This window comes from Malus sylvestris, chromosome 8 (assembly GCF_916048215.2).
Source record: "Malus sylvestris chromosome 8, drMalSylv7.2, whole genome shotgun sequence".
NCBI classification, from domain to species: Eukaryota; Viridiplantae; Streptophyta; class Magnoliopsida; order Rosales; family Rosaceae; genus Malus; species Malus sylvestris.
In genome coordinates, this window is record NC_062267.1 from 12,110,673 (window position 1) to 12,138,576 (window position 27,904).

At 40.4% G+C, this 27,904-nt stretch overlaps 4 protein-coding genes and 1 pseudogene across 8 annotated transcripts; 3 read left to right on the plus strand and 2 right to left on the minus strand.

Moving 5' to 3' along the window:
* Positions 1-4,609: 4,609 nt before the first annotated feature.
* On the minus strand, positions 4,610-5,006 carry LOC126631362 (putative RNA methyltransferase At5g10620; annotated as a pseudogene).
* A 2,857-nt stretch (positions 5,007-7,863) lies between these two features.
* On the plus strand, positions 7,864-12,552 carry LOC126631183 (glycosyltransferase BC10-like). 5 transcript variants are annotated; one of them, XM_050301348.1, is made up of 11 exons: positions 7,864-8,190; positions 8,407-8,884; positions 9,900-9,998; positions 10,077-10,201; positions 10,294-10,365; positions 10,471-10,561; positions 11,345-11,425; positions 11,524-11,583; positions 11,697-11,819; positions 11,911-11,949; positions 12,164-12,552. In XM_050301348.1, the coding sequence occupies exons 2-11, from the start codon at positions 8,507-8,509 to the stop codon at positions 12,290-12,292; spliced, it is 1,197 nt and encodes a 398-aa protein (XP_050157305.1). In that variant the 5' UTR covers positions 7,864-8,190; positions 8,407-8,506; the 3' UTR covers positions 12,293-12,552. The 5 variants fall into 5 exon arrangements, with proteins under 5 accessions (XP_050157305.1, XP_050157307.1, XP_050157304.1 ...); XM_050301350.1 differs by having other exon boundaries at positions 8,507-8,884; XM_050301347.1 differs by having other exon boundaries at positions 7,864-8,107.
* A 5,125-nt stretch (positions 12,553-17,677) lies between these two features.
* Positions 17,678-20,710, plus strand: LOC126630965 (uncharacterized). The gene is made up of 4 exons (XM_050301131.1): positions 17,678-18,234; positions 19,301-19,397; positions 19,886-19,945; positions 20,328-20,710. Exons 1-4 carry the CDS (start codon positions 17,804-17,806, stop codon positions 20,406-20,408), a joined length of 669 nt encoding a protein of 222 aa, XP_050157088.1. The 5' UTR covers positions 17,678-17,803; the 3' UTR covers positions 20,409-20,710.
* Positions 20,711-22,180: 1,470 nt separating this feature from the next.
* LOC126630964 (fasciclin-like arabinogalactan protein 3) lies at positions 22,181-23,372 on the plus strand. The gene has a single exon (XM_050301130.1). The coding sequence runs from the start codon at positions 22,296-22,298 to the stop codon at positions 23,145-23,147; it is 852 nt and encodes a 283-aa protein (XP_050157087.1). The 5' UTR covers positions 22,181-22,295; the 3' UTR covers positions 23,148-23,372.
* Positions 23,373-24,374: 1,002 nt separating this feature from the next.
* On the minus strand, positions 24,375-27,725 carry LOC126630948 (aspartate--tRNA ligase 2, cytoplasmic-like). Its single transcript, XM_050301111.1, has 10 exons — positions 27,118-27,725; positions 26,934-27,041; positions 26,705-26,818; positions 26,311-26,601; positions 26,107-26,217; positions 25,849-25,902; positions 25,568-25,647; positions 25,350-25,465; positions 24,897-25,011; positions 24,375-24,733 (listed from the first exon to the last, which is right to left on the minus strand). Exons 1-10 carry the CDS (start codon positions 27,628-27,630, stop codon positions 24,607-24,609), a joined length of 1,629 nt encoding a protein of 542 aa, XP_050157068.1. The 5' UTR covers positions 27,631-27,725; the 3' UTR covers positions 24,375-24,606.
* Between the last annotated feature and the right edge of the window lie 179 nt (positions 27,726-27,904).

The window sequence follows — 27,904 nt, forward strand, 5'->3', positions numbered from 1 at the left end:
CCGCCTCGGCAGGCGTAAGACACCTTAAGTATGGCAGGCTAAAACCTCGCTATTGTGGCGATACCCTTGACGCGGGTTTGACCCACTGCATTGACTGCCTGGGGGCGAGCGCTATTGTGGCGATACCCTTGGTTATCGGGATAGTGTCCCTTACTCTTTTTACTGAAATGAGAGCGGTGAGGATGGAAATCCTTCCTCTTGCCTTGAAATTGATATGTCTGTTGATTCGGCGAAGCATTATGCAAGGCATGGGGAGGTGCCACTGCTGTTTGGAAAGTCGAGGTCTTCTCATTTAGGTGAGTCTGGCTTCCACCTCCCACTTGTTGATAAAGGATGGTTGTAGGGGGTTTCTCCTGATATGTCTTTGCCTCGGCGGAGGCATGGTTATAAGCCTGCGCCATCACCTCAGAGTAAGTCTTCCAAGTATTGGCATTGATCATGTATTTAAAGAAACAATCACGTAGGCCTGCCGTGAAGGCTTTGAGGGCAGTCTTGTCGTCTGCCTCGGCACACCGGGAGTATTCATGGCTGAAGCGGCCAGCATACATACGTAATGACTCGTCTGGCTTCTGGCGGATAGTGTACAGATCATCTGCAGAGTGCAAGCGATCGGTTTGGAAAATGTGTTGGGAAACAAATAGTTTCCTCAATTCCTCAAATGAGTCTACCGTCTCAGGTGTAAGACGACAATACCAATTTAGAGCTCCGCCAGAGAGGGTGGAGGGGAAGAGAAGACATCGTTCTTCGTCGGTGTGCATCCGGTATGCCATGGTGGACTCAAAGAGGTTAAGGTGCTCAATCGGGTCCTCTTTTCCATTATAAAGTTGCAAGCCAAGCTTTTGCTTTGTCTTTGCTTGAAGGGGGGTGTTGAGGATCCTCCTTGTAAGAGGGCCAGGCCTGGGTTGGTTCCAGTCAGGTATTTTAGCCTGACGTTCAGCCTTCAACTTGTTTACTTCCTCAATAAGTTGTAGGACAAGGGGGTCCTGAGCGGAGTTATGTGCCACTGGAGCTTTCTTTCGTAAATCTCCATCTCCTCTTGGAATTAGGAAGGTTTGATCAAGGGCATGTGATTTTTCCCTGGACTCGTTGTACTGGCTTCTAGGGTATGTCTGTCGGAACACCTCTGAGTCCCCTGTACCCTCATGTCTCTCTAGGACTTGTTGCCCCTTCCCCAAATTGGTGGCCGGCTCGGGCCGTGGCAGGGGACCGAGTCTCTCAGAAATCCTTGGGTCATTGATCTTTGAGCTTATATGGATGGAATTCTCTCGACGTTGCTTCAGGAAATCCCGACAATCGCGAAAGACGGCTTTCGATCCTTCTGCCCCTTCAGCAAAGAGGTGTCTCCCTCCACTTCTCATGGTTCGGGTCGAAGCAACTGGGTTAAGAGAAGCCTCATGTTGATTATCAAGTCGAGGGGTAATCTGTTCCCTATCAGGGATATCTATGTCGAATGCATGTGACCCTCCATGTTGGAGGGCACCCAGTTGATGGTTGACTTCCACGGGGGCAACAAGCTCGCGTGTCTGAGCTTGCCTAGCTTCGTGGAGTGTCTCGAAGAGCTTCTCATATTGCTCCTGGAGGACCTCATTCCTCATTGCTATCTTGTTGTTCTGAGCTTCCAACTCATCGACTTTAGCTTGAAGAAAAACTCGTTTTCCTTCCTTCTTTCGTTGTTTCGCACTATATGCAAGGGGGGTGTCATTCTGTGTGCTGTGGCTTCCTTCGCTTCCCATGTTGGAGAGGGATGCCTGATCAAAAGAAAGTGTACGAATGATAGAAACCAGCTTGACACAGCTGAAGAGAGTAGGAATAAGTGTCGTTTCCCACAGACGGCGCCAAATGTTGATGCACAAAATCAGCGAAGACTTTGGTACAACAGAAAGTGTCAGGTTTTGTGACCTTCGCTTGGTTGCTTCGGTCACTAGTGAGGATAAGTACGTAAATGAATAGAGACAGAGAAGCAAACACAGGATGTACGTGGTTCACCCAGATTGGCTACGTCCACGGAGTAGAGGAGTTCTTATTAGTAGTGAAGGGCTTACACAAGTACAAAGGATCAAGCTCTCAATTTAGTGAGTTCTTGTGAATGATTTAACACAAAATGGCATTAGGCAATATTGTGGGGGAATGACCCCTATTTATAGAAAAACTTGTAGCTTTGTCACATTGACATGTGTCATGTTGTGATTGGTTCTTGATGTCGACACGTGCTGCGCTCTGATTGGCTTCTAATCTTGACACGTGTCGAGTAGTGATTGGCCTCCTGGTCGGAGGGGAACTCTTCTGGGTCCTTGACAGTATAGCGTTGGCCGGTGCTCGGTAGTTTCGGGATTGGTCAAGTATGGTACAAACAATTCGTAACAGAGGCAGAAACCTTTAAAGCCTTACCATTGTTACCTGTATTAGTAGAGGCAGACACTTCCGCAACTATATTTTTAGAATCTACCTTCACTTCACTGGCCACGGTACTCAAGGCCGATGCTTTGTCATTTATACAATCTAATTTACTTTTGGATTTAGCAACAAATTCATATGCTCCAACTTCCATAGGTGTGGGCTGGGTTATGTCAGAGTCACCCTTTGTGGGAAAATAAAATATAAAATAAATAAATTTGTTGACAATTCTGGGCAGCAAGTTTGAGCAGCCACACCACAGTAGGATATTCGCTGCTTGAGAATCAGGACACTGCAGCAACAACACAAACGTGGCTGATCACGAATCAGGACGGTGCACCAAAGCCCTCAGCGGTGGTGCCGATCAAGGGAACACAGGGACAAAGGAACAAGGGAACACGGGGATGCACATAATTCTGGGCTGCGGGAATGTCTGCACAGGTTCCTGAACAGCAACGATGGAGTAATCGCTCGCTGTGATTCGAGGACAGCAATGACAATTCGTCGCTCGCTGTGGTTTTCTTCTGAAGGACAGCAACGGTACGAAGCACCCCTCGCTGATCAAAGACCGTGCTACGGTCGGGCACGACGTTGGGTTTGGACGGCGCACTAAATACTCAGCACTCCAAGGTTTCTTCTTAATTTTTTCCTTGTTTCGACTTGGCTCTGGTACCAAGAAGAGAATGCTTTGAATAATGATATATTCTTCTCAATAAGAGGAACTTATAGGAGTACAACCCTAACATAAAAGGAAAGAAAACTAATTACAAGTGATTACATGAGAATACACGGGATTACATATCAATTAGGGATCCTACCTAAACTACAAAAGTCAACAGTGATCAGGCTTCCTAGCCAAGCAAGCCCGGCTATGCACGGTATGCTCTTGGCTATTGCGGCTGTATTCATTTGCATATGGGAGCTCATTCAAAGAGGGAGAGAAGAAAACTTTGTGCGGAGGAAGCAGCAGGGAATACGGTCATGGATTTACTACATGCTTTTGGGTTCTCTCCCTAATATTTACGGCTTACTTGGTGGTATCACTCAGTTTGTTTTTTCAACAGTTCAATATGCTTACATCATCCGGCGTGCTGAAACTCCAATCAAACTGTCCCTTTTGCCTACTGTCTTTCTTATATGTTTGATTGCTACGAGATTAAGCAGGAATCGAATGCAGCCCAAATTCAAGACTGGTGAACATAGAGCATAGGCAAAAGACTGGCTGTGAGTATATAATAAGGATGGATTCTTCGTAAAAACGTATATCCAGGCATGTGGATATAGTTATTTGTCCATTTTGGGGTGAAGTTTGGTGTTCTGTTTTGATTGTGTCTGTTTTGTGTTGTAAAACTTTTATATCCTAAAATTCTTGTGTAAAATCTTCCAAGATTCCTTGGAACGCTGTTCTTTGGTTCATAGCGTTCAACGTCAAATTCTTATCATCATCATATTATTTTTGGCATCTTGAGACCGTTTCTTCTGTTCTAACACACTTATCAGAGTGATTTTTACGCTCCTTTTTTATTTCTAACATTAGATCGAATGAATCAAAGGAGAATCAAGGGACATATTAAGGAGAGGGTAAAGAAGGTGAAAAGGGCAGTGTGGAAATCACTCCCCTCACTTACTATACCTACACATCCAACAGAAATCCTGTATGTTGAGCGGAGCTGATATGCTCGATGCATCACATTCATGCATTTACAATTCATGTGACGGTATTAATACTCCTGAAAGGTGTTCTGTTTGCTCGTAATTCGGGTTTGATAGCAGATAAAGAAAATCTTGATTCCCTTGTGATGGACCGGGAAGAGGGGGGGACATGCCAAGTATTCGCTTGCGATCGTGTCTTCTTAGGACTATTTTGGATTTTCAGCTGGAAAAGGTTCGTTAATCTTATGTTTGAATAAGGGTCTTTCAAAGTACCGAAGAAGTTTCGAGTCGATTGGTAAAAAAATGCCTTACAAAAGCACTACAATGTATTCAAGCACTACAAATCATTTACCAAAACCCTCCAAACGCACTACAAAGAAACAAAACAAAGGACTTTCAAAATGTCATTTTAAGGTTCTCAAATATGCAACAAGTCATTTTCAAGTCCCTCTATCCGACCATCAGCAGTAAACGTAAAAAATGAAGTAATAAAGAAGAAAAGGAATACGTGATGTGGTTGTTCAGATCAGTAAAAGAAAGGCTACCGATGATACTTCTGTCCTTTCAGAGTAGTCCATGACCTTAAATCAACGGATAAGCATGCATTATTTACTCATTTGATGGTTTAAAACCATAGAAGCCAGCAGATCAAAGTATTCTTACCTATAGAGTTGTTCTACAAGCAAAACTAATGCAATTTGATGGTTTAAAACCATAGAAGACAACTTGATAGAAACATCAGCACGTTCTCGAAATTCTTTTCCAAGGCCGTAAGGTCCACCAATGCAGAACAACGATAGTCTTGAAGCTCCCTACAGAAAGGAAAAACAATAGTGTTGCCTACAGTAAGAAGTTCCAAAGTAATTATACTCCACTCACCTCATCTTCCCAGCATCCCCAGCCAACTCTGCCATCTGCTCCGACCCTATGTCTTTTTCGTGCTCATCCAACAGCACGACTTACAAGCACAAGATTACAAACTGAAAATATAGAAACTAGTATAACAGCTCTGAGCCTTTAACAATACAATTGAATCTGACTAACGCTTTAAGCAAAGGGTGCTCAGACTGTACCCAATCATCGATAGCATTGCCTTCATGATCAAGCTGAGCCTTCGAATCACTACACAAAAGGTAACTAAATTCAGCTCTACAACAAGATATGATCCGTAAACCCACAATACGAACATTTACTCCATGCGTCGGTCCAATATTCATAATTACAGGAAAAAGTTCTTCTGAGTATCTTAGAAAAGCATGTGTCTACTCAGGTTAAGTACAAAGACTGTGATGATATAGGTCAAATAAGATGGCCAGTACCGTGCATTTTTAGGATTTAAACATCATCAACACAGCAGTACGAGTTGTACGCCTTGCGATCTCTTCTTCCTTTACTGATCTTATTCGTATGGGAATTGGTCTCTGCCCAAAATCAAAATCACTTCAAATCGGAAAGAAAACCTCGAAATTCAAGGTCCAGCAAACACAGTTGCCAATTGCTAAGAGATTGACACGATAAAAAAGACACAGCAAACTGATATTTCAATGTTCACACAATAAGCGGGTTCAATCAAACACAAATGTAAACCAAATTTACTAATTACTCAAAAGATTCGACAAAAACAAGATCATTCAGCAAACCGATAAATCCTTGCTAAATCCATGGATACATTGTTGGTTCACAAAAATGTGACAAAGACAGTTCCGTTCTGGAGATAAAACCAACTGTTTCGCAATGCGACAAAGTGATAAAACAGTTCTCGTTCCTTGCATTTCTTCCTAGCTGCTTGGCCTGCAGTAAGTATCTGGCTTACCTCTTTATAAAATCAGCATGTAAAAGTATGTACGTTGTAAAAATGATTACAGTAAGAGCTGGAGAGAGCTTACCACTGTTTGACCTGTGTATTTTGCAATCTCTCCCTGAAAATTTTAAGCAACTTCGGATAAAATAACCATTAACGAAGACTATAACGGCATCACAAGGGTTTCTAGATAAAAAATAGGGAAAATTAGGTTCACATCCTTCTTTTTGTTACTCCATTGATTAAAATCCTATTCATTTTCAATTTTTGATCCAGGTGTATTAATAACATCATTAATTATTTGAATAATAATTTTTTTAAATATATTCCTTTAATGTTAAAAATGTTACAATTAGTATATTTATATTTATGGCTAAATTTTTTATCATATATTTTTATTTTTAGTTTGTACCTATTTTTAATTTGCAAATATTTTTTAATTTGTACCAATTTTCTTTTCATTTTTAATTTGTACCCATATATTAGTTTCTTTTTGTGCCCATATTTTTTAAAATTTTATTTGTGTTTGTACCCATGTGTATACCGTCACGTGACATTGTATATTTAATCAATGATAGAAAAATTACATATGATATATTTATGTTTTATGCCTAAACTTTGTATCATATATTTATATTTTTAGTTTGTACCCACCTTTAATTTGCAACATTTTTTTTTTAAATTTTTAGTATTTTCTTTTTTAGTTTTATTTTGTACCCATGTATTAATTTCCTTTAGCGCCTATATTTTTAAAAATTCATTTGTATTCATAATTTTTAATCTTTTATCTATACCCTAATTTATTTTTAATGTACCCATTCTTCTTTATTAATGTACCACTTTGTTATATTTGAAATGTACCAATTTTTTTAACACTATGGATACATTCTTTTGCCATTTATTATTTCTTATTTTTACATAGTTTTTATCCATTTATTCAATCAAAATGTTTGAATTTTTTTATTGTAACCGTTTCTAATAGTATTATAATGAGGGATTATAAATCTCATAAAATATTAAACAATTAATGTTAAAACTATAAAAATATTAATATTAATAGTAATATAATGAGGTGTACAAAGTCAAGGGACCTTGATCAAACTTTGAATACTATTAAGGCTTTAATTAAAGAATGTTAAGGATTAGGGACCGCATCCAAAATATCCCTAAAAAATAACCTGAAGGAAGAGCAGAGATAATGGTATCGGGACGGGAACTAAAGCATGACAACCATGTATATAGGAAGAAAGACAAAGACTAGGACTTGCAGCTCCGAATGTCGAAAAAAATATTCACATTAACAAAGGAAAACGAGAAAAGGACGAACGTTGCATTGCAATTCAAAGGGTTCAAAAATACGAAATTAGACGTACGAAAAATGTCCCGGACTTTATTTACTGAAGACTTTTGCTTAAATGTAAAGTGTGAAAACTTCCGTTGTATTTATTTCATATTACAGAAAATGCAAGCTCACTGTAAAATCATGGCATCCTGCATTCATGCACAAATTCTACATGCCAATGACATGCCCCAAAATTATCAATTAACTGCAATTAACCAGTACATAATTCTTGGTCAAAAGTTATAAACTTGCAATTGGGTGGGACAAAAACCAAAATTTTGCATCAATTCTGAGACAAAATACCAACCCTTGAGTTTGAAAATTCCAACTCACACTTCTAGCTCTCTCTCTCTCTTTTTATAGCACTTGGCGACGGCTAATGGTTGCCGCTGACCCCAAGGCCCAAGTCTGGGGACAGCGACAGTAGGTTTTTTCTCCAACATTGTGTTAAAGATTCGGTTTTGTATGTAAGAACTCCCTACATTTTTATGCATAAAAAGGATGGGACCAACTTAGGAAAAAAATTATACACACCCCCGTTACACATTTTATGAAAATATTCGACAATTATTGTGGATTTATAGATTGGACAGCTATAAGCTTTCCATAATTTTTCTTAACCCCTAATCTCCCCCTAAATTAATAAATAATCATTTATTAATATTACCATAATTTCACTGGCTGAAGTGTTCATCGCCCAAAAACCATCCAATTCTCTCAATTGTCCAGAACCAGAGATTCACACCCTCCTCCTTTTACCATATACTCACAATGCCTCACATAGCCATTTCCCTTCGCCTCATTCTTCTCCCCACATTCCCGCCGAACCCGCTTCCCCTCTGAGAAGCTGAAACATCACCTGCACCTGCATTTGAACATTTTTGATTGATTGAAGCTAATTTCCTCACCGCACCCAGGTTTTTATTTCCCTCACCCATCAAGATTCTTCCGTTTTTGCTCACCACCAACACCGTTTATTGTTTCCGATATTAACACAAAGGTTGATCTTTGCGTTATGTTTTCAAAGTTTGTGGCTTTTTTATGTTTTTTCACTCACACCCAAAATTTGATAAATCAATGTTTTGATGAAATGTGTTGAAATTTGATGCTTTGGGGGTTTTTTTCAAAAGGGTATTCGTTAAATTGTGAAAAGTTGTTTTCTTTCTTGTTGGTTGATTCAAAAATGCGTCTGAAATGATGTTATTTGTGTTGCAAGTTACGGCAACTTCTTAGTTTACATTGAGCACTAGGGGGAAATAAAGCAGAGAATGCGAAAAACGGACTGAATAAGAGGTTCTGTGTTGCCTTCGATCCAGATGAAAAAGTCGTTCGCATGGCGGCCGCAACTGATGAGAGATACGGTGATGTCTAAGTCAAGGTCGCGTCCAGCGTTGAGAAGACCAACATGGATCATTGCATTGGTTTCGTTCATCTGTGTTTTTCTGATACTTGCCTACTTCTACTCTCCGAAAAACACTGCCTCCTGCAATCTGTTTTCTTCTAGTGGCTGTCTGTTTGGAAGGACTCCCCCTAGCCCTGCGAGGGAGCTGACCGATGATGAGACTGCGTCGGAGGTTGTAGTTAGGGAGATTCTCAAGACGCCTCCTCTTCAATCCAAGAACCCGAAAATTGCTTTCATGTTTTTGACTCCCGGAACCTTGCCTTTCGAGGAGTTGTGGGAAAATTTCTTCCAAGTAAGGCTATGGCTCTTTATGATTTTCATTACTTTTATTTGCCTTTTATTCATCAAAGAATCATATGGATAAATGTATTTGTTGAACTGCATTCAGAAGTTTGGTAGTCTAGCGTTACAATATTAGGCATTTCCTACGGCAGCCATGACTGAGAAGTACTAACCATAGTTTGAAATCGTATTGCGTAATGTTTCACATGGGAGATGGGAGGTACCGCTATGCAATCTCGCGCTATGTAGCGATTCCACGTAAGCTATTCAATACTTGCATAGCATAAAATAGTAACAAATAAAATATATGTACTTGCACCGTAACACGTATAATTGCACAACAATTTCACTTGCAGAATAACCCACCAAAATACATCTAATTCAAGTTCAAAAACACAACACACTTAAAATACAACATTCATTAAACCTTAACACTCCATCCAAAATCACTGCTCAGTCAAGCAACTCTCAGTAAAGAGCTTCAGAAATCAAAACTCACACCACAAACCAGAATCATAAGCTCAATACCGAAACAAAACTAATAAACGTGCTTTAGAGGAGTCAGGCATGGATGATGGAGGCGTCAGGTCACAGGTGTGGAGGAAGGAGGGATAATTGGAGGAGGCGCCGCATGGTGAACTGAATCTGGGACTCTTGGTGTAGTTAATGCCCAGCTCTGCAATGTAATTGTATCTCCTGTGACTATAGTTTCGGTTTATCCAGTTAGAATTACTGTCAAATTGGTGCCAGTCTTTCGATCACCTGAGGAAAAGGTAGTTGCTTTAGATTTCTTAGTATGTTAACTCAAAGGGACTTATCGAAAACGTATGTTATTTCAACAGATAGGATAAACATGTGCTTGGAGTTTTCAACAGGTTTTTTCTGTGGAATATTACCGCCTCTTGAATCCCCATTTATATAAGCTTGGTGCGGAATATATCTGCTAACTTTAGTTGCTGAGATGTTTCGTTATATATAGTGAACAACTAATTCAATGTCTAACAAAAATGACATGGTTTTTCTAGGGCCATGAAGACAAATTTACCGTTTATGTACATGCATCCAAGGAAAAACCAGTACATGCGAGCCGGTATTTTGCTGACAGAGACATACATAGTGAACAGGTATGCAGAGCCTCTCGGATAATGCTTACAGTACGGTATTTTTTTTTTCCTGATCAATACACATGGTTTTCTTTAAAGATGCCATTAATCATAAATTCTCAGGTCGTTTGGGGAAAATTTTCCATGGTTGAGGCAGAGAAGAGACTTTTGGCAAATGCACTTTTAGACCCCGACAACCAACATTTTGTCTTGCTGTCTGATAGGTCATTGCATTGAAACAACTTTTGCAATGAGGTTCTTCTGACGGAATTTGGCTAGTTCTTCCCATTGATTTTGTTTTACATTTTGGTTTCAGTTGCATACCACTGCATAACTTCGATTATGTATATAACTATCTCATGTACACAAACGTCAGCTTTATCGATTGGTAAGCAAACTATATTTTGCAATAGAAAACCTGATGCAATTCTCAAAATTCTTTCTCGCTAGTAATTGGGACTTTCTTATTCCATCTACTTTGCTCTATGTCTAGTTTTGTTGATCCTGGTCCGCATGGAACTGGCCGGTATTCAAAACATATGTTGCCTGAAGTTGACAGGAGCAATTTCCGGAAGGGTTCACAGGTAATTCAGCATAGACTTTCCATAAAAAAAACTTTGAGATTACATATTTGGTTCGGAACTTCTGTGTAAGATACATAGCTCTGGAAACAGTTTCAAATCTTGTTGCATTTGTAAAGTTAATTTCTTCTCAGTCCATTGTGTTAATGCTGGATGGATGAGGCAAGATAGCACATGAGAAGCTGGATTACTTGCTTTGCAAATATGGTTCTTCGATTTGTAAGATAATTTCTTATTTTTATTATTCAACTTCATAGAATCAGTAATTGTGCAAACTGGATATGGGAATCTACGCGATCAGTGACATATGTTAGACATTTAAGCAGTGCAAATTTTAGGTTGGATTCATTGTCTTGGTGCATCATCAGTCAGAATGATTCGATGCAAATGTTATGTTTAACCGATGCGGGAGATTTTCTTTGTCAGTCCCCATATGAAACCACAAAAAGAAGCCGGGTTACATGTTTCGTAAATATGTCCTTTACAGTGAATTAAACTTCTGTAAGATCGGTTCCTATGAGTATATTTCTGATTCATATAATCTTTTCACCTGTTCCAATTCACCTGAGCTCCTCTCCCCTATCTTTGTCCTAAGTGTACAAATTATTGCAACGTTTGGATTGGTTTGTCGTTCTTGTGCACATTTATTTGTTTATATTAACGAAACACTGGATCAACAAGAGGAGTTTTGGTATATAACACGCTCATTGATCAGATGTAGATTTGTGCAAACGCAGTTGATATTTCAAGATATAGGGTTGGATTTAATCGACATTTTTACTGCAGTGGTTCTCTATTAAGCGGCAACACGCAATTGTCATGATGGCGGACAGTCTATACTATACAAAGTTCAAGCTTTTCTGCAGGGTAAATCTCTTCTTTATTGTGATGTGCTTTTGTCAACGTTCATGAGAAAAAAAACTTCCAATCAATCTCTTGCTCATGATGTTTTTTTACTTTCTCAGCCAAACTTGGATGGACGCAACTGCTATTCGGATGAGCATTACTTGCCAACCTTCTTCAATGTCAGCACATTAAACTGTTTGTTTCTTTGCAATTCGAACTGCATTTTCACTCCCTTTTTAATTTCTTTGCTGCCGCCAACTTTCTTTTTCTTTTTCCCATTAATGGTTTTCAGCTGAAAGATCCTGGTGGACTCGCAAATTGGTCTGTAACATATGTCGATTGGTCTGAAGGGAAGTGGCATCCAAGAGCGTTCAGAACTCAGGATGTTACTTATGACCTTCTTAGGAACATCACGGTATGGTCTAGAGAAGTGCATTTTCTTTAACCCTCACTTCATTTTCTTCATTTCACGCTCTCATGTATCGATATTTTCTCATCCATTTCAGTCCATTGCTGAGAGCACACATATTACAAGCGAAGACAAGGTACAATCTTAAACAAACCTTCTAGTGTGGTAACCATACGTAGTCAGTAACACTATGATCACCAATTTTGTATCCCAAATAATGTGTCAGCGGTATGAACGAGCATGTTTGTTTCTAACATGATATCATATCATATCACCTGCCACGTCATTTGGCGAATAAATTTGACGACCCTTGTACTATTTTTTGACTGGTTGGCGTTTACTTGCTGCAGAAGCGAATTCTGAACACTCCGTGCTTGTGGAACGGGATGAAGCGACCGTGTTATCTATTTGCCCGAAAGTTCTATCCAGAAACACTGGGGAAACTGGTTCAGCTTTTCTCCAATTACACAAAAGTCTAAATCCTTTTTGGTTTTTTGGCCATCCAATTGCTTCCTCATCAGCTCCAGGTCCTGGTATATATGTCTTTATATGGGTTTGATTGGTGGGTTGAGAGGCTGCTGGCTGTTCCTGTATATTGTTTTGCCTTTTTTTTTTTTTTTTTTTTTTTGTTATTTGTGTATTTTAAATTACTGAAATTTGAATGAGACTGCATTCAATTTCAGGTTTTTTTTTACTTTCTGTAAAGAAATTAATGAAATTTTGGATTTAGTTTTGAATAGATGGTGACATGTCCAGTTAAGATTAATTATTTTAGTTCACGGATTCGAGTCGTGGAAACAACCTATTTACAAAGTAAAAGGAAGGCTACGTACAATAAACGTTCCTTCGCCAACCCTCACAAAGCAAGGAGCCTTATTGAATTAGGTTCAACCCCCTTTTTTGGTTGTTGTAACAGTTAGGTCCTCTTTGTTTTAGACATTCTAGTAATTGTACTAACTTTTATTTTGATTCAAGTGATTTAGTAAACAGCTTACATTCAATCAGTACCATTCTAAAATTTAGTTCTCCTCAATTCAACGTCTCCTCAATCCAATGCCACCTATTTTAATTACAAATTAAAAAACGAACCATAAATGGAATTCCATCGCTTTTATGTTGTGTTGTTCAATCAATCGTCATATGCGTTGTTGGATTAGTTTACATTAATGATGGATAATCACCTACTTATTATTTGAAGTTAGGTCATGAATTCGAGTCGTAGAAACAACCTTTTTGCAAAGTAAAAGTAATGTAACGTAAAATAGACATTCATCTCCCGATCCTTGCAAAACGAGGAGCCATATTGGCTTGAGATTGCCCCAGTTTTTGTTTGTTTGTAATAGTTAGGTCCTCTCTGTTTTGGAGGTTTGGCTAGTGTTCTTTCCTAGCTTCTATTGTTGTACCTTGTTTGTTTTCGTTAAGGGCCAGTTACCCGTCCCCAGCATTGATATGTCTCATTCCCTGACCAATGCCCATTGGTAATTGTACAAACCTTCATAGTCTAATTCATGTGAATTAGTAAACAACTTATATTCAATTAGTACCATTATGGAATTCAATTCTCCTCAATTCAATTCCATCTATTTGGTTGGGTTATTGGTTGTTTGTGGGTCAGATCCTCCTTTTTGTCTTTTAATTTTCTTCAGGGTTTTGTGGCTCCTCTGACTGATCCCTGGTGGCACCACCTTCCCTGACTAGATATGTGGTGGCCTTGCCTTGCTGGGCTCATGGTTGTGGTGGATCTCACTTGCGAAGTGGTAATGTTGCAAGTTTAGATGGGCTAATCATTAGAGACAAGCCAATTGGAGGATTTCGCTTCTCGAATTAGTGTAAATCAGTGTAGCTTGTTTGAACCGCATTTAGTGGGTAATGTCTCGGCTAATGAGTGATGTAGCCGTGCGTGTTACAACCATCCCCTAATTATTCGTATTACATGTTGTTTTACCCCAAACTGCCACGTGGTAGCACCCTAACTAACCTCATTTTTCTCTCTTTCAGTCCCTGACCCTATGACCCCTCTTTCCTTCTCTCTTTGTTTCTCTGCACTTCTATCTCTCTCTCTCTCGAAACCCTCTCGTCTCTCTCATTCTCTTTCCCGTGAACACACACATTCACAGCTGCATCACCTGCGAGGAAGGCATCATCACCATCAACCTCTTATTCCTCTCCCTTTCTCTCTCGGCGCAACTGGGACTGTGGAACCCAGGAACTTTCCGACGAGTGCCCTTGATTTTCTGGTTAGGGAAGCTTCGGATTACCTCAAATTCGTCTTGGTTGTTGCGTGATTGAGATATATTAAGCTTTAAATCGTCGTTTTTACAAGGTTCTTAAAGGAAATCGGCGCGGGTATGCCAAACCCATCTCAGGCGAGCCCGTGGCTGTCGAGGGGATTTCCGGTCACCTTCGACCGTTCTACGGCGAACCAAAGGTAGTAAACTTCTCATTTCACCTTGTGTTTTCCTTTAGTACCTAGATCGGAGTCTAGGACCCTCGTTTTTAGTCGGTCGGAGGTGTAGAAGCTCCGGTGTTCATTCCCAGCGAGATCAGACCTTTTAGGCCGTGTAGAAGAACCCAGGGCCTTGGGCCTTCACCCAAGCCCAAACCGTTTGAAAACCCAACCCAAAACCCTTTTTAAAATTTATTGTTTTATTTCCTTAAAACCCAAATACAATTGGGCCAGGCTTAAAAGCCCAGCCTAATTGTGAAACCTTTTGAAGCAGGTCTTCGGGCCGTAAGGAAGTTGGGCCTTTGAGCCCGTGTAATTTGAATCCAACCCAGGAAAAAAGACAGGCCTTTAGGCCATGTGAGATCAGGGCCTTTGCCCTGTTTACCTAAAAATCCTAAACCTTTGGGCCTTAAGACTAAACCTAAAGACCTAAGCCCTAAACCTGGTCCAACCCTAAGCCCAGACCCAGTTGACTCTGACTGTTGACTCGGTCAACGGTCAGCTTTGACTTTGACCGGTCAACGGTCAACGTTGATTTTTAGGGTTGACTTTTTGGGATTTCGTTAGGGACCTCTTCTAGGCTAATTTCGACGTCCTGGACCCGTTTTTGAAGTTTGTTTTCCCAAATTCAATCGTTTGAGTAGAGTTTGACTAAATGTAACCTTTATGTGATTAGGGGCAATTATAGTGGCGTTTCTGTCTTTACTAGCAGCACGGCTTTTCGACGGCAAAGTATTGTGAGTGGACCCCTTCTAAAATTTGCTTAATTTTATAGTTTATTTGCATAAATGAATAGCATGCCTTACGAGTTTATAAACTGATTTTATGTTAAGCATGTTTATGGAATATGTCGTTTATCGTCTCGTTTTTTGTGAGGAATTAATTATTAGCCTATAGAGCTATATTTTTAATATATCGTATTTTCTATAAAAACCATGAACTGGTAGACTATCTGATGGATGACGATAGGATGCTAGAACATGTTTTAGAAACCCCTCTTTATAGTATAGATGATGGATGACTTTATACTATGAAGTGATTATTTATGAGAGGCGTAACTATTTATGCGTACCTAGTGGATAATATGCCATCTGGGGTGATGATCTGGTGTTAGCAGATATGCCGGGAGAAATAATCCCTAGCTACGGGCTGAGGGACACGGAGCAGGCATTGAGCCGGGAGTTGGTAATCTCTGGCTACGGGCGCAGAGACCATGGTGCTGACATAGGGCCAGGAGTTATATTTATTCAGTGATCTTACTAGTAGCACACCGCGCTTACGAGACGATCTGTGAGACGATTGATGTTTTGATTTCCACGATGTTTTTCTGCGATATGTCTTTTAAGATGTTTTTGGCATGCTAGGGTTTTCAGTAAAACTATAACTTATTATGTTAGTAGTTTTCTGTATTTAAACTGTGGGAGTTAGTATTGTTGATGCACAAAACCGGATGGTCTTGGAAATCAAAAAAAAAAAGAGGGAGAGAGAGAGGATAGAGAAAAAAAAAAAAGAGGTGGATGATGTGATCGGTCCGTGAGCTTTGGTTTTCTGCAGATTCACGGTGGAGGTTGTGAGGGTCTCACGGTGGTGAGATGAAAAATTGAGAGAGAACCGACACAGCTTTTCGTATCGATTCCCACAGACGGCGCCAAATGTTGATGCACAAAACCGGATGGTCTTGGAACAGCGTAAATCCGACCGTGAATCTGCACAAACGCTCAAGAACACGAAGAACACAAAGAACACAAGGATTTTATCGTGGTTCACCCCAATGTTTGGGCTACGTCCACACTGTAGTTGATTCTGTTTCTCTGTAAGTGTATGGATACAAGTGTTTGGGGGAAGTCCCTAGAGAAAGAAGAGAAGGGAGAGGAGAGCCTCGGTGGTGTGAGGTCTCTCCTGAAAGTAATGAGAGCTTCTCTTTGCCTTCTTAAGCTGGCTCTTTTTCTCCCTTAGAATGAGGGAAGGAGTCCCCTTTTATAGAATAAGGGGCTCCTCCTCTTTTACAAAGTATGGGTTTTAGTGTGAGGCCCAAATACAAGGCCCAATGCCCAAATATACGAGGCCCAATATATGGTACCAACAAGTATCTTGATAACTATTTTATTATTATGTATGTATATAAACTTGATCCACTCACCCTTATTTTGCGCCCCCTTTCAGGATTTAGAATCAAGGCATACGATCCCGACGTCAACGCTTTCGCATTGGCATATTCGAGTCCTCTCGGTGTAGGACCTACATCCTCTTATTTATTCAATTTCATATTAATTCTTTTAGAGCTCTAGTTAGTTGTTTGTTCTGAACACGTTCCCAAATTATTAACTCATTGTATTTAACTTCATAACCCTTATTTACTTCTTATTCTTAGCTTTTGTATCCATTAATGGCTTTCGTCACCCTCGGATGTCGCCCAGCACGTGTCTATCCTGGTATTTGGGGAATATCATGGCCGGGGCGTGTCACTGTGTGTGTGCGGTGGTTTTAATGTGACATCGTTTCTTAGCTATTGTTTAATGTGGCCCCGCTTGTGTGGTGGTGACATTATGTGTGCTCTGGGATAAGTCTGTTGCTTCTGCCTTCTTTGTGGCAAATTTGTACCAGGTTGTTTATGCTAGTGTGTGCTTTTGTGATAGCCAATTAAAGGATTATCATCACTATTTGTTTTGTGCGAATTACCTGCAAATCAAATATTTGGTCATTGGAGATTGTACCCATCTGACAATCTTTGTAATTGTTATTGTTATCATTATTAATAGAAAATTGCTATTATTTCTTGTTAAAAAAAAATTACAAATGAATAAACGAATCATAATAGAATTCTATCACTTTTAAATGTAATAGTCCTTCAATCGATCGTTATATGCATTGTTGGTTCAGTTTACATTAATGATCGATGATCACCTACTTATTGAAAAAGACAAACTTCAAACCACTGCCAAGGACCAAATGTCAAAGGATCATAATAACTTTTTGAAAGATGTCTTACAAATGACGTGTTTGGATAAAAGGATTAAAATGCAATAAATTTTGAGAATTGTTAGTAGCATTCTAAAAATCTCACTCTACACTCCTCACAAATATATTTTTCTTTTTAATTGTGGAAAATTTGGAATGCTAAATAAAATTTTTAAAATGCTAATAACAATTCTTTAAATTATAAGATAAAACAGTAATTTCTTGATGAACGTGTCCGTAAAGGGGGAGAAATTGTGTGGACTTGGTTGGACCGCCGAAGGCCTTGTCATTTCCCATCTCGAAGTCACCCATTGCGACTCCGTACTCGCTCTTCAATCGACGGCCCACACTCATCCAGCACCCCTAAACCAATCCCCACCGTCTATTCAAATCCACGAACAGTAAAAGCGCGGGAAAATGGAAAAATATCTGCGAGCCAGGAAGTACAAAACGGCACCACCCGGAGCCAGAGGGAGTCACTCGGTCAGTTTTCTCACTTCGTTGCTAGTGAGAGAGCCTAAAACTCTCATCTCTCTCTCTCTCTCGGAGCTCCGTTAGCGTGCTAGGGTTTCTGGGTTTTGTGGGAATGGCGCCGAGGAAACGCAAGACTACTGAGCAAGAAGAAAAGCAGCTGGTGGCTCAGGACTCGGGTCAGCGAGTGACTCGGAGTATGGCTCGGCCGGCTCCGAGTGGGAGCTCGGCTGAGCCACGAGCCGTGGCGCCGGCGAGGAAGAAGGCCAAGGGAGCTCAGAAGAAGAAAGAGCCGGCGAAGGAGGAAGAGGTGGAGGTGGAAGAAGCGGAAGCGGAAGCTGTGAAGGAAGAGGAGGACAACTCCGGCGAGAGCAAGGCGGAGGCCGACGCGGAGAACGAGAACAAGAAGAAGAAAGGGAAGGAGAAAGTGGAGGCCGAGGCGGAGAACAAGGAGGAGAAAGGGAAAGCGAAAGTGGAGGACGACGGAGAAGGTACGGAGGCTGACGACGACGAGTCGGACAAGAGGACCTTTGTGATTGAGCATTGGTTAGGCAATTTTATCCCTCAATCTTTTTTTGGTCCTGTTTGGTTGCCGAGAAAATTTTAGGATACGCACGAAAATGTTATTTCGTATATTGTGCTTCTTTTTCTACTATTTATTATTTACTTTCTTCAGATTATGATTTTGGCTTTGAGAATTTTGACGCATTCATACTAGGGTAACCTCGATTGGATTTCCCAACCCCCCCCCCCCCCCCCCCCCCCCCGCCTCTCCTTCGTTCTAGGGTTTGGAATCTCTAGGAAATTTGTTGGGAGTACTACAGACTTCTAATTTTCAAAAAGGAACAAGGATTGGATTAATTTAGCTAAAAGCTAAGGAGGATTTGTAGATGGGGCGGTGGGTCTAGTGGAAAAATTGTTAATTTACTCTGTGTGCAAGCCTTTTGACTGTCTGTTTTAATAGCTATTCGAGGGACATGTTGTTTAACTTAGTATCTAGGATGCATGAACTGGGGATGAAATTAAGGTCTCCTGGTCATTAAACTGCGCACAGTTGTTGATTTAGCAGTACGATCGTTGCAGGAGTCTGTAGATTCTTTGGGAGAGCTTTTGATTCTATCAATTCTGAAATAAGTGAAAGTAGTTATGAGTTGGATTGTCGTGGTATCACAATCCAGCTGTTTCATTTTATTTTGTTGGAGTAGTTTCGTTGCTGGATAAAAGTTTACGGAACCTTTGCTCCCATTTGGAAAATGAAAACTATTTGTTGGATTTATCATTTATGCAATAGGATAATCTGTGTTGATGGTTATGGAGTGGCCCAAGCGACTTGGTAGTTGTGGGTTTTGATTGCAAAAACAGCCTCGTTTAGAAACAGTGTTATTATTGTGTATGTCTTGCTCTCCCCAAATCCCACATTAGTTAAAGTCTTGTGCAGTCCGCCAACTTTTCTTCTTTTTTTTGTAAGATTATGATGATTGTTTCTTAAGCGTTTAGTCCTTGGTTTTTATTGTGTACGTTTTCCTTCCCCATTCCCCCTGCAATAGCAAGATCTTTGTGTACTTGCAGTTCTTTTATTATCCTTATTGACTGATTTGGTTCTTTTCTCTAGCAAGCAATGCAAGTCATTCAAGGTAAGAGCTGATCAGGTCAAAAATGGTTTGGAGAAAGGTGTTCCTGGCATCAAAGTTCTACTAAACCCTGATAAGGTATACTTAATGAAGGATATTAATGTTTTCCATGGATTCGAGCTTATGTGGATGGAATGATTTAAAAGAAAGGATTTGGATATATTACAATAACGCTGAATTTGTAGAAAGACCAAAAACATTAGTTTTATGAATTCGAATTGAGTGGATGCAAGGAATCAATTGAACCATAAAGAATCAGGGGATAAACATTGTTTCATGCTTATTTATTTTTGACTTTTTGTAGACTTGATGTCCTCCTACAGGATATTGAAAGTAAGTATTAGGTCTTAAGCTGTCTGTCGACCATTGTATCCTATAACTCACACTATTATCCAATCTTCACAATGTCAGATTAGAATCGTGCAAAACCTTTACTGTTAGGAAAATAGCAAGTACCTGTTTAAGACTAATCTGTTTCTTATCCAAGCCGTTTTTCAAACGATTACGGATTTAGGCATTATGGGTATAAGTAATGATCTGACTATTTCCTTCTTTTTTGTGAATAGCCAAGAAAAGGATGCTTAGAGATACGGGAGGAAGGCGGCGAGACATTCCTCAGTCTTCTGGTAATTCATACACCAAAATTCTTCTATTCTTGCAAGATTTAATTTGCATGTTTTTAGTCAATAAGCCTTTTCCATTTTGAAAGTCATTGGATAGGAGAACGAAATAGCTCACTGTTTTTCCAGAAAGGTAAGTTTCAGTTTGAAAAAGGCTAAAAGTGATTGATGATAATTGCTAGGAGATAGTTTAAATCCATATTGACGATGAATCTTAACAGGATGCTTATCTTTTCGCAAAAGGAAATATCAATATTCTGTATGATCTTCGATGATGTTCTAAGTAATTTATTTTGGTGAAGAGAGGGTGATCTTCTTTATAATGTTATGGGCTTGTTGAAAAGTAATCAAATTTTCCGAGTTGTCATTTATGTGTTTTATTTTGCAGGACATGAAACGACCATTTTCAAAAATGAAGGCGCTGAACATGGAGGAAGTCATTAACGATATAGTTGAAAAAATCAAGTGAACAATGTGATACATCGCATTCTAGAGGAGCTTTTGATAGTTGGAGTAACTGTCTTTTTGGGTAAACCAAGTTTATTTGGCGTTTTAACGGTAGGATGATTACTACTGATCTACATTTGATCGTGCTCATATTTTTGTCTGACAACTGTAAAGTTGCACCCGGTGAGGCCAACGATCTGGATATATGTTGAAAAGGCTCGTATGATTAGCCTTTGCATATAAGAGAATGTAGGTTACTGATGATATCGTGTTCATTTTGTTAATGCGTGAATGAAAGTGAGTAGAACTTCGTTGACATCACAATTTATCGATTTCTAATTTCCAGTCTTTTGTGATTTTATGCTCCATTCATTGTGCATTATTGAAAAAAGCTTCAGATCCATTCATCATCTCAACAAAATTGTTAACAGGTAAATAAAGTATTATCGTTTTAGAAGTAATAAAATTTTCAACAAATCATGGCAAAGCATTCTGTCTCCCTCCTGCTTCCGTTAGTGATTGATAGCGATCCCCATACTTCCTTTTTCTCCGTTTCTCTTTGTGTTATAGTACTAATTGTGTTCTTTACAAAGCCACGAAGAATGAGATGAACCCAAGCATCCCAACGCAGAGGAAGCTTGAAGCCAGCTGAGTTGAACCAGAACCCTCACGAGGTGGGGGTGCTGGCTTATGCCCAGCAGCATCAGGGGCTGGACCGCGCTTGAACATTTTCGTCAAGGCATCAGCGGCCCCAGCAGCAACACCACCAGGCCCTGGAGCAGACTTGAATATGTTGTTTAGTGCCGAAGCATCTCCATTCTTCGCTGCATCTGCCACGGGCGCTGGCACCCCCAATTCCTTAATCATTTTGTCCAACTTGCCTTGACCACCGGGGGCCGGAGCATCACCACTCTTTGGTGCATTTGCCGCTTTCCCTGCTGATCCATCGATTTGATTAATGATGTTGGATTTAAGAACTTCGTCTTTGAGCGCGCCGAATTCTTTCAACCCTTCAGGGAGACCTGCTGGGAGGTCCAAGGCTTCAGAGATAGCGGAGCTGAAGAACACGAGGGATAGAGCGAAGACGGGGAGGAGGAGGTGAGAGGCTCCGTGAGTTGTCATGGTTTTCGATTTGAAAATTATGAAGGCTGTTTGATGGCGGTAACGAACCTTCTGAGGGGTTTTTTTTTTTTTTTTTTGTAGGCAAGATATGTATGCTAGAGGGATTGTGGTTGGAGAAGACACCATGAACAACTGAAAATCCAAATTTGGAGGCTCTATTGTGTCCTCTCTGTTGCCTCAACTCTCAAACCCCAAATAAAAACTTAAAACACTTTCTTAAATTACATGTTTATTTTTGAATGTATTGTAAGCTAAATGCTACATGTGCCGCATTTACGACCCTTCCATATCAACTGAAGCGTCTTTAGAAACAAATACGTGTATTTTTGAAAAAGTTGACTCGTTCTTTTTTATCTCAGACTAATATCATTTCATCTGCACGTGATTCGCACGTGATCCTTGTGCATGTTTTTTTTTTTTTCTATCATTGATTTTTGTTTCTATTTCTCTCTTCTTCGTTTTTGAAAAATGTTAACTAGTTCTTTTTTAAGATTAAATGAATGACGTTAGTTATGCACGTGATTTCCACGTGATCGTTTGGTACTTTTTCTTTCTTCTTTCCACGTAATTGTTTATTGACGATATTGTAGTTTTTTCTTGAGTGGTGAAGAGAAATTCGCTCCCAGCCTCTAGGATCCACCAACATCCAAATTCTGTGTGTAATTATAGCAAATCAATCTGTATATAACTCCCCCAAATCCCCACTTGAGAAACCAAAGCTTTGGAAGATAAATAAAGCACTGCTTTCAAAGCAAGAAATAAGGCAAAGCAAGATAAAAAAATAAAGATGGAGAACACCAAAGCCTCTGTTATCCTCTGCCTTGCCCTCTTCCTTGTCTTCTCTTCGGCCTCTGCCTTTGACATCGTCAAGCTTCTCGAGAAGCAGTCGGAACTGAGCAGCTTCACCAACTACCTCAAGGAGACCAAGCTCGGCGACGAGATCAACAAGCGCAGCACCATCACAGTGTTGGCAGTGGACAATGGGGGCATGTCAAGCATCTCCGGAAAATCCCAAGATGTGATCAAGAAAATCCTCAGCGCACACGTTGTTTTGGATTACTTCGACCAGAAGAAACTGACCGGTTTGGCTGGTTCCAGCAAGGAATCAACCCTAACCACAATGCTCCAGTCCTCTGGCCAGGCCAAGGACCAGCAAGGGTTCATCATTGTCGGTAAGAGCGATGGAGAAATTGCTTTCGGGTCAGCTGTCAAGGGCGGCAAGCTCAACGCCAAGCTCGTGAAAGCCGTTGTCTCCCAGCCCTACAACATTTCAGTTCTTCAAATCTCAAATGCGATTGAAATTCCCGACATTTCTGCTGCCTCTAGCCCTGCCGGCTCGCCAAAGTCCTCCGCATCACCAGCTTCTTCTCCATCAAGCAAATCATCCTCTGATGCTCCCAGTCCCTCTGATGACAGTGCCCCAAGCCAATCACCCAAGTCATCAAAGGCACCCTCGCCGTCGGATGAGGTTTCATCCCCACCGGTTTCTGGTGATGCTACACCTTCATCCTCACCATCTAGTGATGGACCAACCGGATCATCAAGCTCTGCACCTTCACCGTCTGCTGCTTCACGTGCTGAGATGGCTTTTGGCGCCGGAGTGGTGATCATGGGTTTGGCTTCCCTTTTGGTTGCTTAAATTTTCTTCAGTAAATGAGGAGATGAAAAAGAAAATGTAGGAACGGAAAAGATTAAACTTAAAGGGTACACGGTTAGTGGTTTTGTGTGGTAAATGGATAGAACATGAAAGCAACCATTGTTTTTATTTAGAAATGCATCAGATACCCTTTAAGTACTTTCTTTTTCTTGTGATTTTTCTTTTTCTGCTTTCTTCTTCACTGGTTTAATCCACAAGTTTTGTTCAGTTCCTCTTGATCGTTAGCATTTGCATTTGAAAAAATAGTTTGCTTGCAATGCAAGTTAGTTAACATTTGAGACCCTGCAAATCATTATGCACACCCATTTTCTCAAAGCATTGGGCAACTTAAACGATATTTCTTTAGAGACTTGAATATTTCTTTCAAGTCCTCAAAGCTGGTGGTGGAATCCTAAAATAGGACTCTCATTGAGACGCATGTTCCCCATTTAATAAATAAATAAAAGTGCAATTTTTTGCATTATTAAAAGAATTTTTTTTTATTAATGGGGGTAAGGCTAGCCGACATTCACCTCTCCCAGACCCTGCGTAAAGCGGGAGCCTTGTGCACTGGGTACGACCTTTTTATTAAAAGAATTTTTTTTTATGAACAAAGACATTGTACTCTTCTTAAAAAAAACAAAAAATAAGAGCTACAAAGATTGGAAGCAAGAACAATTGTCAAAGGATAGTGCTATCTACACACCTATTTTTATTTCTCACACATTTCTCTCAATTTTCGGCCGTTGGATCGATTGAATAGAAGAGATCAATAGCAAAAAAATTAACAATGGTGCGTGTGAGGTAAAAATAGGTGTGTGAATAACACTATCATCTCCAAAATGTGGGTTTCGTCCATTTTTGTGGTTGTGGTGGCCTGGCCATGGGAGAGAAAGGGTATCGAGTGAGGAATAGGAGTGAGCCCAGCGGAGAAAGGCTTACAGAGAGAGAGAGAGAGAGAGAGAGAGAGAGAGAGAGAGAGAGGGGAGAGGAGTGTCGATGAAGATAAAGAGATCGAGAGAACAGAGAAGGTAAATTCAGTACCAAGGCTTCCTCTGGTTTAAATTTGTGATGAGGGATGCGCATGGTGTCTTCCACATTTCTTGAAAGGCCATCTATCCGTGAAGTCCAGCGGAGTTGGTTTCTACCATTTCGCCTTAGTTTGGAATAGGTTCTGAGTTCAAATATCGTAAAGCAAAAAATTTCTCGCATCGTAGCAGAGACAAACGATTCGGAAGATGGTGTTACTTTTCATATGGAAACTAGAAGGTATATCAAATAATCTATTCGTTCAACTCTGAATCAGACGAACATTACTAAAACGACTCGAGCAGACAACAAAAATAGAGATTTTGACCATGGCATGTATGTGTATGTCTATGCCATCAGTTGTAAGAACAGATGGCTTCGTAAAACTGATAAAAACAAAATTCTCCGATAATGTTAATGAAAAGTGGCACCTCTAAGGGGCGAGCCTAAGTGGATCGCGAGGGAAAAGAGAAGTTTTGCGGATGTTATTCAAACCGCAAAAAAGCATGACAACACGCTCCAGCCCTACTCCGAATCCACCATGTGGAGGTGCACCGTATCTGCAAGAAGCATCATAAGGTTCATTAAGCAGTGTAATCGAGGGAAGTCGGCTAGTATCGCATGGTTAGGTCAAAACTCAGAAGCCGATTTGTGAAGAGCTTCTAACTTACAACATTTTGAATAAATAATAACAATAACACAGGGAGCAGAAGGAAAGGATACCTGAAAGAATCAATATATGTTGATATCGTCTTCACGTCAATTCCCAGTGCCTGTGCACGCTCAGTCAATAACTCTGGAACGTGTACACGCTGTGCTCCAGAAATAATCTCCTCGCCTAAAGGATGGAGAATATATATTTAGATTCACATCACTCCAAAACCGTTCACTGTATACTGGAGTTCCCAAGTATAAAGAGAATAATATATTTTCTATCCAATACATCATCAGGAAGTGTCGTCTAACATACCAACGAATAAAAAGACACTTGGTATACTTGTAACATTTCTAACTATGCTGACCCATATGCATAAAAAATTAACTATTTAACAGCTAGATGATGTCTAACATATCTATCGAGCACTGAAGTTGTGAGCTTGGAACCAAAATCAAATTAGCAAAATGATTTAGGATATAAATGCAACAGTAATACTGATAGAAACAATGATGGTTTACCTCGAATAAAAACGTCAAACGAATTACTGTAAGCGGGATTGTCGTGGCAAGGCATTGTGTAGAATGGCCTAACAGCCAAAGGGTAGCGGTGCAGTATGTAGAACTCGGTGCCATACCTATAATTAGGTAAAAATCAGTTCAAACATTTATGATTACAACAGAACTTAAACAGAATGGGAACAAACTAAAAATTGGGTAGAACAAGCAAGATAAATTACTTCTCCAGAACTAGTTGGCCCAATTTTCTCTCAGTCTCAGTGTTTAAGTCCCCAAAAGGATCCACTTCAACCCCAGCTTCCTATAAAAAAACATCAAACTTAGAATATATGGAAGAAATCTTCAATTGAAAGCAGGCCATGCATGTTTCAGCTTCCAGACTTTTAGCACTAATAATGGCTCTAGACCATGTGATTCGAGAAAAAACTCTGCCAAAGTCTACAACCATGCATTTACTATTTGTTACTCAACTCAGTGGCGAAAAAAGAACGGGTGGAAATACCTTGAGCATCTGAACACCTTCTTCAAATGTTAAACGTAGCGTCTCTGGCAAGTACTGAAAATTTGAGAAATGACAAAATCAGAATCCAAAAACTGTGTGGACATGAAACTGAAATCGTTGGCAACATTTTTTTTTTCTATAACTCAGAACATATAGATAATAAATCCATTGCTTAGGCAATGCTTCATTGACCATTCAACACTCAACATATCACAGTCCAAATACTAAAGACAGCAAAAAATAAATCAGAAGTGCGACCATTAGTGGTTGGAAAGGATACTGCCTCGCCACAGCTTCAAGCTCTTTTGCACAGTTCTTGTTCAAGGAGTCAAACATTGCAACAAACAATGGACCAACAACGTCCATCACCTGAACAAACAAGCATATAATTGCTCCGTGAATTAACATCCACCATCATATGGGGGATAACGGTAAACAAATGCCTAAAAATTATAATTCTACCTCAGAATAGTGCCTCTTGATCTCCATTTCAACATCAAGACCAGTAAACTCACACAAATGCCTATGGGTAAAGGAGTCCTCAGCTCTAAAAACAGGACCAATCTCAAAAATACGGCCGAAGTCACCACATATAGCCATCTGCTTGTGAAGCTGAGGTGACTGGGCAAGGCAGGCCTCTTGACCCTTGTAATTGAGTTTAAAAACAGCAGCACCACCTTCACTTGAACCAGCAATCAGCTTTGGCGAGTGGATTTCAAAAAAGCCTTCAGATATCAAGAACTGCCTGAAGATCTACAGAACAACGCAACCAATTACACATAGCAGTAATAACTTACTTCAAAATCCTCCAACTTTTCAAAGAGAAACAACTGCAAATGGTACAAAGACTACTCACATTTCCAACTTGACTCTGAATGCGGAATATACCCTGATTCGCCGGTGTTCGCAAGTCAAGAACTCGGTTATTCAAGCGGGTATCCTGATTAACCCGAACAAGTGTTTCTCCGGCCTAAAAACCCATCATACCACCCCATGAATATACACATACTATGAGAAAGAAAGTCCCAAAATGCTTCACAAAGCTTCAACAACCCAATTCAAATTAAAACTTGTAATCTTACTACCTGCAAAGCCTTTTCGATTTCGACATCACTCCTAGCAGCATCCTCAATGTTAATTGGTAAAACAGCAGCCCTACTCACACAATACAATTTCCTTACTTGAACTTCCACCTGCTTAAACCCAACATTTTGATTATAATCACTACGTAATCACTCAGCTAATTGAAGTTTTAATTAAATTCAAAACCTGCTGCGTGGTGCCTTTAATCTCGACACTAGGAACAGACACGACGCCTTCAACATCGATAATCGACTCTCTGCTCAACCCGGCGACGTACTTCACCATCTGGCAGCTCACGGTGTCAGGCTGCACCGTCACCACGCACTGCACCGTAAACCCCCTCTCTCTGACGACAACAAACGACATCTTATTCCCGACGGCGCGAATCGTCTGCGCCCGGCCACGTATCAGCACGGACTGGTTCTCCAACGCGTTGGTCAAGTGTCCAACCTCGGTCCAGTGGCTGACGTCCTCAGCCGTCTTCGATTGGAGCTCGACCAGCGGTACTTCGCCGTAGTTGGAGGCGAGCGGGTCCTGCTCGTCGACGGCGAGAGAGGGGGCCGCCGCAGCCGGGGTTTCTTTCTTGGCTTCTTTCACGGCTTTTTTGGCGGCTTTTTTCGCAGCGCTTTTGCTTACAGAGGAGGCGTCATCGGTTGTTAGGTCGGAGGCGGAGGGGTTTTGGGATTCCGGTGTCGACATTGGAATCGGAATAGGAGTGTGGAAATTTCAAAGATCAGAAAAGTATGCAAGAAATTACAGAGGTGTGGAGTGGCAATGAACCTGTCCGTCCGAGGTGTGGGTTTTAAAATGGGAAGGGTGGTCTGTTTTGGGCCGTTGGATGATATCTGGACGGTTCAGGTTTGTAAACAGTTCTCGTGTGTAGGAACGGGTCAAAAACCAGACTGCTAAGAAACCGAGGCACAAACAAATGGCGGCCGCATTGGACCCCGATGAAAGGTGGCCCGAAATTTCC

Bases quoted from the DNA above. Each gene is read 5' to 3' on its own strand.
- LOC126631183 (XM_050301348.1), top strand. From the start codon at position 8,507: ATGAAAAAGTCGTTCGCATGGCGGCCGCAACTGATGAGAGATACGGTG. The intron at 9,999-10,076 runs GTATGCAGAGCC...TTTTCTTTAAAG, and splicing joins GAGACATACATAGTGAACAG to ATGCCATTAATCATAAATTC. The intron at 10,562-11,344 runs GTAATTCAGCAT...TTTTTACTGCAG, and splicing joins ATTTCCGGAAGGGTTCACAG to TGGTTCTCTATTAAGCGGCA.
- LOC126630965 (XM_050301131.1), top strand. From the start codon at position 17,804: ATGGCGCCGAGGAAACGCAAGACTACTGAGCAAGAAGAAAAGCAGCTG. The intron at 18,235-19,300 runs GTTAGGCAATTT...TCTTTTCTCTAG, and splicing joins ACCTTTGTGATTGAGCATTG to CAAGCAATGCAAGTCATTCA. The intron at 19,398-19,885 runs GTATACTTAATG...TTTTGTGAATAG, and splicing joins TTCTACTAAACCCTGATAAG to CCAAGAAAAGGATGCTTAGA.
- LOC126630964 (XM_050301130.1), top strand. From the start codon at position 22,296: ATGGAGAACACCAAAGCCTCTGTTATCCTCTGCCTTGCCCTCTTCCTT.
- LOC126630948 (XM_050301111.1), bottom strand. From the start codon at position 27,630: ATGTCGACACCGGAATCCCAAAACCCCTCCGCCTCCGACCTAACAACC. The intron at 26,819-26,933 runs GTAGTAAGATTA...ATGGGTTTTTAG, and splicing joins AAATCGAAAAGGCTTTGCAG to GCCGGAGAAACACTTGTTCG. The intron at 25,466-25,567 runs GTAATTTATCTT...ACCTAATTATAG, and splicing joins GGCCAACTAGTTCTGGAGAA to GTATGGCACCGAGTTCTACA.